Genomic DNA, 14,583 nt, shown 5'->3' with positions numbered 1-14,583 from the left:
AAGTTGCGGTGGTCTGGTAAATAGTCGATCTCTGTCACCTCCTAAAATGTCACACATAGCAAGAGAACGACACACAGAGAAAAGAAATTGCAATTCCTTACACCAACAAAGAGCAATTTATAATGGATAAGCGTACACACAAGAGAAAACTCAAACTAAAGAAGCATAGACTGTTACTGTAAGAAGCCATGAGCACAGTGACATTATCACGTGCATGGACACAAACATAAACACGCACTGAAAGATGCACTCACCAGATACCAAACATAGTGAAACCGGCTGAAAATCTTCATCTTTTACAGATTTTAGCATGCGAGCCAATTTGTAAGTGTGTGTCTGTTTCCTTCTGAGGCAGAGAAACCGTCACATTCTAAAAGTCTGTCTGTGTAGCATCTCTATGACTGAAGCCACTTGAAGCAACGTGGCCTGTCTCTTCAACAAAGTCTCACCTCCTCCTCTAATGTGACTGTTTGTCTGTCAAAACTTTCGTCACAGCCGCTGCTGCTCCTCCTCCTGAGGCCTAAGAGAAGGTCACCAGTGTGTGTGTGTGTGTGTGTGTGTGTGTGTGTGTGTGTGTGTGTGTGTGTGTGTGTGTGTGTGTGTGTGTGTGAGACGCTGGTGTGACTGCTGGGTTAGAATAATCAAGTGGACCATGCAGAGGAGCTCAGGCATCAAACATTTATACTGACTTCAGTTTAACCGACATGCACTCAGCTTTTCCTCTCACTCTCTCATCTCCCCTGTGTGTGTTACTACTGGAACCAATCCTTTAAACATGCTGAATATCCGTAGCATTTGAGTGGTGAACATGAACTGAAAAAAGCATTCAGTGTCGATGTTTGCTAAGGGACTCTAGTTTAACTGCACATAAAGAAAATCAGACCACATTAAAACTGCAGCTGTTTCAAAACCAATGACTCCATAACCATTTCTTTATGAGATAAGACAGAAATCTTTCAGGCAGCAGATCGTCTGACTTTCCTATGGCTACTATGATTCTAGTTGCTGTGTGTCTAATGACTAATAAACGCAGCCAAACAGAAAGCATACTGTAATGTCACCTCAAGACCCCTTAACCTCCCATGAGGTGGGAAGGTGTCATCAATACAGCGATGACTGAAAAGGCAGGCCACATTGTGTTTTAAAAGGGCAGGTACAGAAAAAATATATGATGAGGGGGTTGATAGGATCATTTATTACTTTCAACAAACCACCGATTTCTTTACCACCTTTAAAACAGCTCCAAATGTTGCCAGCACCTCCACCTACTATCTAAAACTGTGTAGTGATGTAAGACCAGAGCATCAACAAACAATGCAAATACAAAGATAAGAGGAGATGCAAGAGACTTTCTGTGTTACTTCTATTTTTAATATATATAAGGGGGCAGTGTAGCTTGGTGGTGAAAAAACCTGTCTTCTAGCTTAAAAACCACAGAGTTGATGTCTACAACAGCTGTGTTTCTATCAACAGACATGCAGCTTGTTGAACTTGAACTTTAAGTTGGCCTGGAAAGACTGTCAGGCTTATATTTGATTAAACTACATTTGAGTAGCTTGACCTAGACAAATGGAGAAATAATAATTTTAGTAATACCTAATTAAGTAACAGACTGTTGAGTTTCTCCAAAGGTATACCAGAATAAAAACCACCGTAAAGCATTCTCAAAACATCTCATAAACACACAGTGCTTTCTTCTACCTGTTTTGAAAAGTACATTACACTTCTTTCCACTTGTAATGTCATTCTCAAGCTGACTACTAGCAGCATGCTTTGCTTCATTTGATTAGAAGCAACTGCAACATAACGGAACATTAATACAATAAAGACCTTCCTTTTTGCCCTGTGTAAAACAGTACTTAAGCTACTTTACTTGGTTGAACATCTGTTAATACCTGAACCTAACTGGTCATGACTACATCTTGGACAGTCATGTGCAGTAATGCATTAAGGTGTCAAAGCAGTCTTCATTTTATTAATGAACTGAGTTACACTAACTGCAAAATGCATAGCAGCATGCATGGCAAATAAATGGCATCATATCTTCCATTTTGCCAGTTCATCTTGTGATGACCCAGCTCACTTATCTGTTTAAAAAAAAAGCTGTGAGCTGCAAAAGTGGAGGCTGATCAAGGACAGCTGAGTTTACACTAAATATAAACAACCACACAGACATTACACAGGATTGACAGTGAGGGGAAAAGGGAAGAGAAACATAGCTTACCTGCAGAGCAGCCTGGCATGAGTAGAAGAAGAGGAAGAGATGTGAAAAAAGAGCAGAAGTAGCAGAAGAGATAGTTGGTTAGGAGCGTCTGTGTACATACAACTAGACAAGCGCAAGCAGTGGGAGCAAGACCACATAAAAATAGCATCTGGACAAACGGAGGGAGGGGAGATGGAGGGTAGGTGCTCCAGGACAGGCAGGAGTTGGCAGACACTGACTGAGCAAGAGGGAAGAGAGAGAGGACGGGATGAAAGAAAAATACAAACACGAGGAGAAAAAAAATGAAGGAGGACAGACGGAGAAAACAACAGAAAGGATGTTGAATGAAAGACATCTCAGCGGAAGTACGACTTGCACACAGTTAGAGACCAAAACGAACGTCACTGACAGGCAGACAAGTTAACAGAAGCCCAGCAGACAACAGCTGGGGAAGGAAATGGCAGATGCTGTGTGGAGTTAATGATGCTGTGTGTTGTACAATTAAAGTTAAGGGCAATTTACTACCACCACATATTGTAACATAACAGCCCACATCCTGCCCAATTTGAGTTTTGTGGAGTATTCAAAGAGCTCAAGAGAGATCAAAGGCAAAAATGAACAGCGTTGGCTTTTAAATAACTAGTGAACCTAAAGTTTAAGTATCTTATCTTTACTAACATCTGTTTAGTGTATTTCTTGACAAAAATGCATATATGAAAAAGTTATTAGGGAAATTAAGGTTATCAGAGAGATGCTGGACAGAGACAGGAGCATGCTGAAACCAAACCTTGTTTGTTTGGAAATGGGTTTCCGTCAGCCGTCAATAATTCAAGGGCGTGTAGTTGAGATCATCCTTTTAGATCAACTTACACCTGAGGGTGGAGTACTACCTCCATTCACTCAGATGACAAATGTACACTAAATTCATTAAACCAATAGGTCAGTCTATGAATTTTCTCTTGGGCAGAATAGATTTCTTTTTTTTTTTTTTTTTTAACGCAGGTAAAACTATAGCAATAAATCATCCAAGGCTTGATTCATTCATGTCAATCATTTCAACTGCAACTGTCAAGCTCTTATATTTTTAATTGGCCTAAATGTAAAAGACCTAAATGCTTTCATCTTCAGTGATATGAAATTGCACAAGCTTGTGATATCTTTGCATGGTGGACCCCAACTCTAGCAGCACAATGCTGAGAGAGTGTTCAGAGCGGTAAGTAGGGATATTAGAGAAAGGGGTTTGGATCAGGGGGCTCAAGGAGCCTGGATGTGCTGTACAACGTAAATACTGTAACATCTCATCTGACTATTATTAGTGTAAGAATGTCCGACTGCAGTAAGAAATTAGGATTTAACAGCCATGAAGTCACTTTACATAAAAGAACAGCGTAGCTTTTCTATGTTGCCATCATATTGAGTGTATTTTCAGGCTGCTGCTCAGAGAAAAGAAGTTGTCATTCATGCTTTTCATTCACATTTGTGAAGCTAATTACATTAAGAATTGTGAGCCAAGTGTTAAAGGTGTAAATGCTGTTTTGGTTTGCATGTGCTTTGAATGTTTTTTGTTTAAAACAGAGGGAAGATGAAGCCATATTGTGATTATGTGTGCACCTTTTGTTGGATGGTGGAGTGTTTCTGCTCCATGTCCCTCTTCTCTTTGGCAGCATCCACCACCAGCTGGTCCAACTGCAAGAGACAGAACAAGTGATTAGTCAAGCTTACCAAACCAACTGGTCAGATGCATTTCATTCAAAAGCACCATATACAAATGCTTGAGTTTATTCAAGGACAAAATGTGTACCTATTTTCTTAATCTTACCATAGAATAATGGAGAAAGCAGTGAGACAGTAAATGGTGTCAGAAATAAAGTCCATTGCAGTCTGATTAATATGAAAGGTTCATCTTTCAACTTCACCTATAAATGTATGTGTGTGTGTGCATTGATGTTTTTTTATTTCACTCTCCAGTCTCGAGAGTAAAAATGACTCCAGCAAATGAACAATTTTTCCACAGGCCAAATCGAGACAAGACATGCTTTCTCCTCTAAACAAAATGGACTGCGCTGTGAAGGCTTTATCATGTGTAAAATTGGATGGGAAATCATTGATTCTCCCCATCACTGCGAGTAACCGTTGCAAGTGGGGAGGAAGACAAAGGGTCGTTTGAGCAGAGAAGAAAGCAACAAATTAAAAAAGCCCTTCTATGAAGTTCTGGAGGTCATACGGAACATGCCAAAAATGAGCCAGTTTGCCTTACAGCAGTGACATTCTACTGTATGCCTCTTGTTAGTCTGTTTCTGCAATGTGACCTAAATCAGCGCGTCTCAAGCCTCCAAAACAAAAGAGTCAGTATGTGATTAATAGGTCAGTGGCTGAGTAGGGCTGCAGAATACATGTGGATATGTGATGACTAGGGTTCAAAGTTCCATCAGCAAAGCACATACAAAGAATGGTGGTACTTTGGCAGACTTAAAAAATATCTGCCAGTCATGGATTTTTTATTACAGATCCAAAAATTACCATAATTAACTTATTAACCTTTTTTCAAAAAGTTTATATTCCACATTATCTTTATAAAGGAAAATGTAAATTATTGCAGGTTACCAAGAAAATCTTAAGTAGCACCCTTTATTATGCAACCTAAAGTTTCTGCTTTATAGGGCCTGAGGCTTTTATTTCAACAAGTCTTCATGTTGAAATAAAAGCCTCAGGCCCTTCATGTCTGAACTTCATGTCTGCCCAATGGTAATTCATACATTTTAGTTCCTTTCTGATGGCACAAAGCTTTGTGCTGTAGCTTTCAACTTGTAATATTTTTATCAAAATAACATTCAGCTTTTATGACATCAAACTCTGGTCTATCTTCCACAAAACATACATGAACATGGTGCTATCCGGCAGCTTCTAAGAGGACAGAGTTTGAAAGAGAGCCGGGTCTTTTGTTTTGTTTAGAGAGGAAATGGGTGGACAGGAGAGCGGCAGGCAGATTAAAGCAGATGGGAAATGTTTTTCCTTGTTGCACCATAACAACTAGGCCAGTCCATGCAGTCTATCTGGATCTATCAGTAACTGAAAAGACAGGTATGTGTTTGTGTGTAGCCCTCCAGATATTTTGTGACGGGGACTCATGTTTACTTTAACATCTTATCTATCTTACTGTGCAGCCCCCATTGACAATGTCAGCAGAGACAATCTCCTCCAATGTTTCACTCACCACAGCACTACGGCACTCTGTTTAGATCACACCAGACATATGACAGCCTCTATGATTCATGGGAAAGATACAAAACATGCCTTTGAATGAGCATATTCACTGCAGTCACGTGTTCCATCCTCAAGCGCTGTGCCATAGAAAGATAAAATCAGCAAAATATCTTAAATCCAGCATCAGTCTTACTATTTCCACTGGCAAGGCTGCTAAAAGTGGTATATTTGACATGAATTGATGCTAGCTGTCATACGATCAAAACAGGACATGTGCAATCTGAGCTTTAAATGGCAACAAATCCTTGATCCTGGTCAGTATCTCCCAGTTTCTGCCACACCTACTGTGACTTTCTGCATCACTTACCCAGCTACTGTCTACAAACCAGCTCAGTAATTCAATTCAAACAACCACAGCAGTGACACAACAGTGATGTAAAAGTGTTTGGTTTTCTGCATCTACTAAGTCTAACCCATCTTCCTGTTTTCTTCTGACCAACATTTCTTGCATCATTTATGTGTCTCGAGATTTGGGGCAATTTACAATTTCTTGTGTTCTGTTCCCAAGCAAAGTCAACCACACTTGGGAGATTATCATGCAAAGACCACATATCACCCTATTTAATCTACTGTACTGCACTGAACCAGATTTATTCATCTGTCTCCCATATCACAGAAAAGCTAAAGGCCAAAATGTAGCAGCATTTTGTTAATGATAAGTACTTCCCCCCTTCTGTTCTCATTGGTTACAGGCATCAAGTCATAAAACCAGACCTGTTGACAGCTCCTCCACACCTCTCTGCAAAGCCTCTCCACCTTCTTCAGCTTCATGATGAGAGAAGAAAAGATATAATGCACAATCCTCTTGTCGCCGCTTCCCACAGCTTGGCCTCTGATCTTCCTCTCCTTTTTGGTTTTGTAGTGCTCCAAATTCAGTGTGACAGGCTTATAATCCACAGCACAGTTATACTCCAGTTGTTCATAAGTTTGAAACCAACCCTTTATCTCTTTTCCCTCCCTCTTCAGAGTCTGTTTTCTTCAACAGATTTTTTTCAATTCTCTTCCTTTTTCCTCACACAATCCTTGCTTTTCTTTCCTTCAGTCTTTTGAGTGGTGCAGCCACAGGCTTACAGAACATGCCTTTCCATTTTGCCTCAGTCACTTTTGCTTTGAACAGATTACATTCTGCCACTTATCCCTTCCTAGAATCTGCTTTTCAAAGTAGTTTTGCTTTCCTCCTTCCGTTTTTCTTTTCTTTCTTCTATAAATGTCTCGATATCTCCAATGTCAGATGTTTCCAACTTCAGAGCTTGAGGATAAGAAACCACACTCTTTTCTTCAATCCAGTTTAGAGGCGATTCTTCAGATCTGGCTTCCAAAAAGATCTTTCTTCTTTTTGTTGAGGAAAAAAAACACAAAAATCACTGCATGGCTCCTTGTCTCATTTTTTTCTTTGGTTCAATGACCAAAAACATGTTTACAAGGTCTCGTCACAAGAGCCACTTTGCTCCTCTTAAACTCCTCACTCTGTGGCCACTCTCTTTTCTTCCTGGTCTTGCACGCACTTTTGACAAAAATGATCCTTTCTTTCAGCTGCTCTTTAGCTTTATCCTTAGAGTCAACAGTTTATATTCCACAACCTTGAGCATCATCACTGGGTTTCTTTGCTGTCTTTGCTCAGCTGACTGTCAACCCTGTGAGTCTGACTGTGGGAAAACCCTTTTCCAGCCCTCTGACTACTTTCTTCCTCATTCCTCTGCTGACTGCAACTACAGATACAGAGATGATAATCTTTAAGTCACATTCGGGCTGTGCTTGGGCTCGGAGGGAAGGCTCTGTTTATCAGAGGATGCACATAGACACACATGCAGCTGAAAGTTCAGTTGACAAAAAGATAGCACATGCATACATACACTAGTAAGTTAGGAACACAAACACTTTGTGGGAGAGGGGTCGTACGGAGGTGAAGGCAGTGGATGAAATTGCAGATACACTTATGGGTAAGCAATCGCCTGAATTTTCATATCGTCATTTTTTTCACCAACAGATATTACCAACAGATGATCAAACAAGACCAAGTGGATACACAGACACACACAGACACATACACACACACACCAGCTGAAATGTCAGCTAACAACATGGACTAATGAACGAGTATCTGTAGAATGAAGATACAGGGTTTGGTAGACAGTGCACTTCTCAGGATTGTCAGAGGAAAAAGAAACCCACAGAGTTTTTTTTAGAGAGACTTTACAGTCAGTTAATTCTGCTGACGTAAAATCCAAGAGGGTCAAACTTGTATTTTAGTCACTACCTGAAACAATCCATCAAAGTCTAGATGAGGCCCTGAACAAGAATGTCCATTTCAATAATCAAACAATATTGTTCCTGCTTATATAATAGAGAGTGTTTACTCCTGAGAGTGCACTGTTATGAAAACTTAGCAAAAGGATATTCCCTACTCTTCTGAAAATAGCTTTATGTTTGTTTAGGCTTCATGAGTTTATTGTATCTTCTAACAAAACTGCAAGTTTTGTCAATGGACAGTACAGTGTATATCATGACGTGAAGCAATAAATTAAAATGAGGAAGTTAAACATGGAGCAAAATACCAAAATTTTAACAGTAATGACTATCAGCTGAAAGTATTTCTGACAAAAAGTCAAAGCAAGAGCAGATTTTAATATAACATGACAAATGTATAATGTCTACGTGAATAGTTGAAAAATATGACAAAACATGCTAATATGCTCCATTTCAGCTTCATTTTTTTCTACAACTATGACAGCTTATTTCATTGTGTTTTAAACTTGGTTGCTTTTGTCAGTGTTAATCATGTGTGTTCGCGAATTCTGTTATATTTTCAATTTGCATACATACCCAAGATTTCTAATGCCATTTAAAAATAAAGCCAAATATGATATAAAGGGAATACAGATATGTGTGTGTTTGTGTGTGCTCCCCCACATATCAGTGCAAAGCGGACTGTACCTGTCCTCCCAGCTGTTTCATAAGAGGCTGCAGTTCACTGAAGAGGTCATAGCCTTGGTGGAAGAAAGTCAGGTGGGCGTACATGAAGGACAGCATCTATGAGGAAGACAGCAATTATTTTAACTACCTCTAGGAATAATGTGTAGGTTGTTTGAAGTGATAAAGATGTATACTTACTGATTTCAGGATTTCTGATCTTCTCTTAGACTGTAGGACATTTATCTGGAATTAGCAACAACAAAATCATGAATGGTGATAACACTTTTATGTGACAAGCAGTGTCAAAAACATATCGATCAAAATCTACAGGGACAATGTGGTATTTGGCAGAAAAATACAGCGATAATATAGAAAAAAATCAACAAAGAGGACAGATGGAAAGAATATCAGACAGAAGGGGAAGTGAGGTGAGATACTGGAGATGAAACAAAAAAGGACTGCTTAAGAGGAGGCCAAACCAAAGAAAGCTGACAAGCGTGAAATGAGTAACACTGAAGCTGGGAGAAAAAAAAAAAATCACACCCCAAGTGTTAGGCCGTGCTTCATCATACTGGCACCAGGGGGAGCCCTGTGTCTCATGTTTAGCCCTGGGATGAGGTTGAAGTCTTTCTCACCTCTTATCCTCACTGCCCTGCTGCACTGTAGCCTCTATCTCCTTGTGTGTGTGTGTGTGTGTGTGTGTGTGTGTGTGTGTGTGTGTGTGTGTGTGTGTGTGTGTGTGTGTATTTATGTGTGTGCATGTAGCAGACTGTCTCTCACCCAAACCAATTACCGTTGTGCTGCTCATCTGGCCTGCAAGGTTATCTTGAGTTAATTTTGCAGAGAGCGGCTATATTACGTTGGATTGTAAAAACAGACGCTGATGTTTAGCAGCTTCATTTTACTGACAGGAACTACTAAATGCTGTGTGACAGCAGAGCCACTGCCTGGGTGTGGTGATGCATTTGTCTGCTAAGGAAGTTCAACTTGTGAATTAATGTCAAGATTCTTCCTCAGGCCCATGGATTAACCTGGGTCTTCTGGTTTCTTTTTGTGGCCATGAAAGCAGGGTCACCACACTTTGATACGCTCAACACCAAAAGATTAAATCTCTTTTGTGGCCAGCAATAATTTCTTGGCTGCAGGTTTAAAGGCCATTTTTTTCCAGCAACACTAACCACACATGTTTTTGTAACACCAATGTTAACTCCCTTCTCTAAAAGGAAGCATATTTTTTCATCTCCAAACCACAGCAGCTGATGCTTTACAACTTTTACAAGCCCCCTCCTTCTCTAGATTATAGTCTATTAGTAGTTTTGACTGTAGTAGCACCTCTAAACGATGGTGTCAACGCAACTGCCACAAGCAAAATTTAAGGGCAATTAGTTTATAATTGGTTGGTAAGTTGTGGTAATTCCACTCTTGTAGCACAGTAAGGACGCATAATACTTAAATTTGTGATTATCCAATCATGTAAAATTTTAGTTTCAGGTTTTATGCACAAACAACTCCTCCACTGTATCTCTTGCAAGTCTTAACGGTGTTTCTGCGTTTCTATGTTTTGTGTGTATTTAAATTGTGGTTTCTACGGCGGGGGTGATAACATATCGGTCAGGGTGGAGTCAGATGGCGATGTCATCTATTTTACTGCGCAAGATCATCAAGATTCATCTTACTACAGTTGCATCATGTTTCGAGACATCGCCAACGGTCAATGAGGCAAACTAGTTTAAAGTTTAGCATTTTATGATCCAGCTCTATGTGGCACAGCATACTAAAAGAGACATGTACCATTCTTAAAATGTCATGAATGCAAGGCTGGCTTACAGCCTCTCATATATTTTGCTCTCCCTCTACCATCTTGCATGTCACTGTAAACTGTGCTGTATAATTAAGCAAAATTGCCACAAAAACAATCTAAAAAGAACAAAAAAAGGAAGCTAAAATCTGTCTCAAATGTTTCCTGAAAGCACAGCTGCAGAAGTTAGCTGCACTCTTTAAGTGCTGACAGCACTCCCTAAATGTGAAACTTTAAATGAGGCCCATTTAAATCAGCTGAGCTAGCTGCTAGCTTATAGATTTCCTATAAGCAGAGTAAATGGCAAGATAAAAACTCAACTAATTTTTATGAAAGATTGATAATGCAATGGGCCATTGGAGCAGACAGCCAAAACTATATGAAAAACTTGTTTTTGGGTTTCTATTCACGTCTAATTTTGGGCTGAACTGTACCCATGCAGTATTGTCTGTTTCTTTGGAGGGAGATTCAACAAAAGGGCTGGTAGCTGCCTTATCAGAAACCAGAAAGTATTCATCAGAGCTGCTGTGGCTGAGAAGAGACCAGGGCAACAGCACAACTGATGTATTAAATGATACATGAGCACTTTTCACTGTGAAAGGTCAGAGTAAAAGACATTTATGTAGTTCTGACAGAAGAAAAGATCTAACAGACCTAAACAAATTGGAAATTTTGAGAACAAGTAGAAGGAAAATGTTTGCACAAGAGAAGACATTGGTTGTACAGTTTCATTACAAACCTGATTTAGTCATCTGAATGTTATTGACCGCCACAGAGAACCTCTACAAAAGTAACGCTCATGCTCTGAGGTATCTCATCAATGGGAAGGTAAATCCTGACATATTTTCTTGGAAAGGTTGGAAATAATGGAGGAACATTCCTCAAGTACTGTTAGCCATGGGTCTTTTTAAAAAGTATTTTTTTTCAGTTGCTCTTTGAAAGATTTCCTCCTCTTGGCTTCTTCATCTTTTGCTGTTTTCAAATTATCTTACCTAAAAATATGAATCACTTCTCTTCCACAGTGCTTCATCAAACATGATGCCACGAATATTTTCATGACACAATATTAACCATTTCTTGTTATGTATTATTGTTACATCAATGTATGAGCTGATGTGAGAACTACTGTGAAAATTAATGAATATAAACATGAGAAGATGACAGTATTTTATCCATTTATATGTTTATGTATTATGTGCACCAAATGTTGTAGAATCCTTTACTTTTTTAATCGCCCCTTTATAAGCAAGTGCACATAAAGTGTGCTCGATAATGTCTTTTTCATGCAACAATCAACAACTACTACTTACTTTTACTACTATGGTCTGTCCTGTATAAGGCATTGCCGTTTTTGAGCCAAATCCACTCTGATGTGTTAAGCTGCAACAAGTGAGGTGGCTGAGCCTGAGTGTTTCTTGTTGGCTGTAGCTGAATCAAACACAGCTGTGGTTCATTCTTCTCTGTGCCACATCAGCATTTTTAATCCAACGCAGGGTAATAGGTTCTATGTAAAAAGACATGTTGGCTGGAGAAATTTTGTACGTTACAGTGTACAGCTCAGCATTTTGAAGCTTCTGTGTTAAATGCTGCATGTCAGCAAACTATGTCTATATATAGTCTCATTGAAAACTGCATCACTTTCAGGAACACAATGTACTGTTTGACGGCTCTGCAAGATTTGGACTAAAACCTCACTGTAACAGCAGTGTAGTGATTGTAATGGACATGATTTTTCTGTTATATCTTATTTTCACCACATTTTGAGGATAAGTATAGATATACACTGACCTACTACTGCTACCTGTAATTAGTAGCTGGGCCACTGATTCTGTGCCACAAGACCAACTGATCTCTTGTGATACTGCCATTTAAAGAGCACAACAGGTGAAATCCAATGGCGAGTCGCTGTACCTGTAAGACGTAGTCGAGGACGATGTGTCGGAAGCACTTGCGTGTGGCAGTGAGGATGTTGGTGGCTTCCTCCACCTCGTGTTGTTTGTTGCGTGGAGCCTGAGCGTTTTTTATCAGTGCTGCCTCCTTTTCCTCGCTCACTTTGTCAAATTGCTTCTTGGCCTCCTTGAACTTACGCAGATCACTGTGAAGGACAAGAAGCAAAGAGAGTCATTAGCATGAACACAATGTCTTCAGTCCTTATTATATAAGCATGTTTAATTGTGTGGGAGTGCAAATTGGGAACTGGGTCAAGAAACATCAGCTGTCAATAAAAATGAAAGCACTTTTGGGCTGTACATATATATACATATATTAGCTCAGTAATTGTCTTTCAGGCAATATCTACATTCATTTGTTGTAATTTTAAAACAGCCCTTTAAAATGAAAACAATCTCTGTAGAGTTAAGCATTTTAGCTCATGCAATGGCAAACAATAAAACCAGAGATTTCCTTAACAGCTGCTCACAATAAACAAGATGGGGAATGCCTGTAATTCATTATCCATGTTGAATTAACCACGGGCAGTGAAGGCACATGTCCTTGTTTTCTTCCAGAAAATAGTCAGTGCTGTCTATGTCATCATTTCCCAAAGTCTCAGCTTCTGCATGTCAGGACTAAAACACAAACTGGAGTTTTCAAACTAGAGGGGATCAGCAGCGTTTCTAATAGTTTCAATTTTAAGGGTTCCAAAATGCTGTACTGGTATGCATAGTAGGTGTAAATGTACTAAAGGTTAGGCATTTTCAAATGAAAACATTTGTGTAGATGTAGCCCTATTTGATATTTATATTCTTGGCTAGCTATAATACCTCTACTTATTTTGTTACTCATAATGTTGAACTACCCCAGAATAATGTTTTAGGGGTTCTAAATTTAAATGTATTTAAAGTTTTGTACACTAATCTTTGCTAACAAACATAATACGAAAGCTAAGATTCCTTCACGCTTGTATCAGAGCAAAACCTGAAATCTCATTGGCCACCCCAGATCTGAGAGATCAATCTCATTCATTAAAAGCTCTGAAGTCCAAGTTTTAGTGAATGCAGCTATGGTGTCCAAATGAAAGCAGCATTAAATTATGATATAAAGGCTATCCCTTTACAAGAGTATATTTACAGCAGTGGCACTATTGCATGTGGTATAGAACATGACCTCTTTAATTAATCAAGTAACAGCTAAAATATGGAAACAGATAGCAAAGTCACAATGAAAGCAAACATTTTGGTGCCATAATTAGCTGTAGTTTGAAAAAATGCCATCACACATGGGCAGAATTTTCAGAGCTGAAATCATAAATACTCTGAATATTTTTCCTTCCTCCCCTGAAATGCTCTGCAACATCTCTTCTCCTGGGCTGTTTTGAATGGCGGTAACCGTGGTTACCAAAATATTAACTGTACCTGTATTAGTCTATGCACATCAGAGAATCAGTAATCTTCACTGTAAAATAAGAAACAAAGATATACGAGTATGTGATTACTTAACTCTCATTCAGTCCAACACTTTTGAACTCACCTCTACATTGCAAAAGTAGAATACAATTCTTCACATGAATTTACAGTTTTTGGTTTCTGTGTACCACCATAAAATATTTAGTGGTCTTATCTGGTTCACCCAATGAACCTTTGGTAGATATCATTTTCAGACCAAATATCCCTTACGTATGCAAAAGAAAAGTGTGTACTGTAAAGCCGTGAATTTCATGTAGTGGTACAGTGGAATTTTAACTTAATTTAGGGATAAGCTTTAAAGGATTTCTTTTACAAACTGTAGTTATTTAGGACACTTCCCTTTGTTTTTAATAATCATGTAAGGGGAAAGGTGTGTTGCTAAAGAAAGGAAAGGTGTCCTTAAATATGAATTAACACAAGTATGTCTGGGCAACAGGAACACTCAAAGGTCAAAATCTTGGTCTTCTGGAAATCCAAGAAGGTTGGAAAAACAAAGGTTTTTGTTGAAACTACTTGACCCAGCTCCTGTGAAAGGCTTCAGATTGTATGCTCCACATTTGCTCTTTGATGTTCTGTGTATGAGATTAAGTCACAGTGGAGTGCTACAAGGTACTGATTAATTGTGAGGGAACATACTTCCCAGCTTTCTCTGAGAAGTATGGGTGCTGCTGATGTGGGTGTTTAGCCCTGGTGTGCCGGGGGCAAAAACTGCTCATCCTTAAAATGAAATAAACCAGAAGTGCAACTGTTTCCTGTAATTACACCATCAGTCAGAATTTCTGAGCTGCATCAGGAGGCTTGAAACAGGGAGATAGGAGGTGCAGATTTAAATACAAAACATTGTGTGCAATGTTGTATCTTCATATCATGTCAGTGTCCTCCATCTTCTACTTTCTATTTGTAATTTCAAGAATATTTTTTTCCGCCATTTCTCATTTTTTGTATAAATGTAGGTACAGTGTGTTCACCTCAAATATGTGAAGTGTTCATGCCTTTAATTT

General features: G+C 39.1%; 1 protein-coding gene across 2 annotated transcripts in view; it reads right to left on the bottom strand.

Annotated features, from left to right (window-relative positions):
* Positions 1 to 14,583, bottom strand: part of LOC111575595 (arf-GAP with coiled-coil, ANK repeat and PH domain-containing protein 2) — a 52,439-nt gene that overhangs the window by 17,559 nt on the left and 20,297 nt on the right. For both annotated transcript variants that reach the window (XM_023280820.3, XM_055017356.1), the window contains exons 6-9: positions 12,090 to 12,273; positions 8,579 to 8,623; positions 8,402 to 8,497; positions 3,815 to 3,889 (exon numbers count right to left, since the gene is read on the bottom strand). In XM_023280820.3, coding sequence (XP_023136588.2) covers positions 3,815 to 3,889; positions 8,402 to 8,497; positions 8,579 to 8,623; positions 12,090 to 12,273 — 400 coding nt within the window. The remainder of the gene's footprint in view (positions 1 to 3,814; positions 3,890 to 8,401; positions 8,498 to 8,578; positions 8,624 to 12,089; positions 12,274 to 14,583) is intronic.

Source organism: Amphiprion ocellaris, chromosome 2 (genome assembly GCF_022539595.1).
Source record: "Amphiprion ocellaris isolate individual 3 ecotype Okinawa chromosome 2, ASM2253959v1, whole genome shotgun sequence".
NCBI lineage: Eukaryota > Metazoa > Chordata > Actinopteri > Pomacentridae > Amphiprion > Amphiprion ocellaris.
The sequence above is the reverse complement of the archived record's forward strand: the minus strand, read 5'-3'. Positions and strand labels throughout refer to the sequence as shown.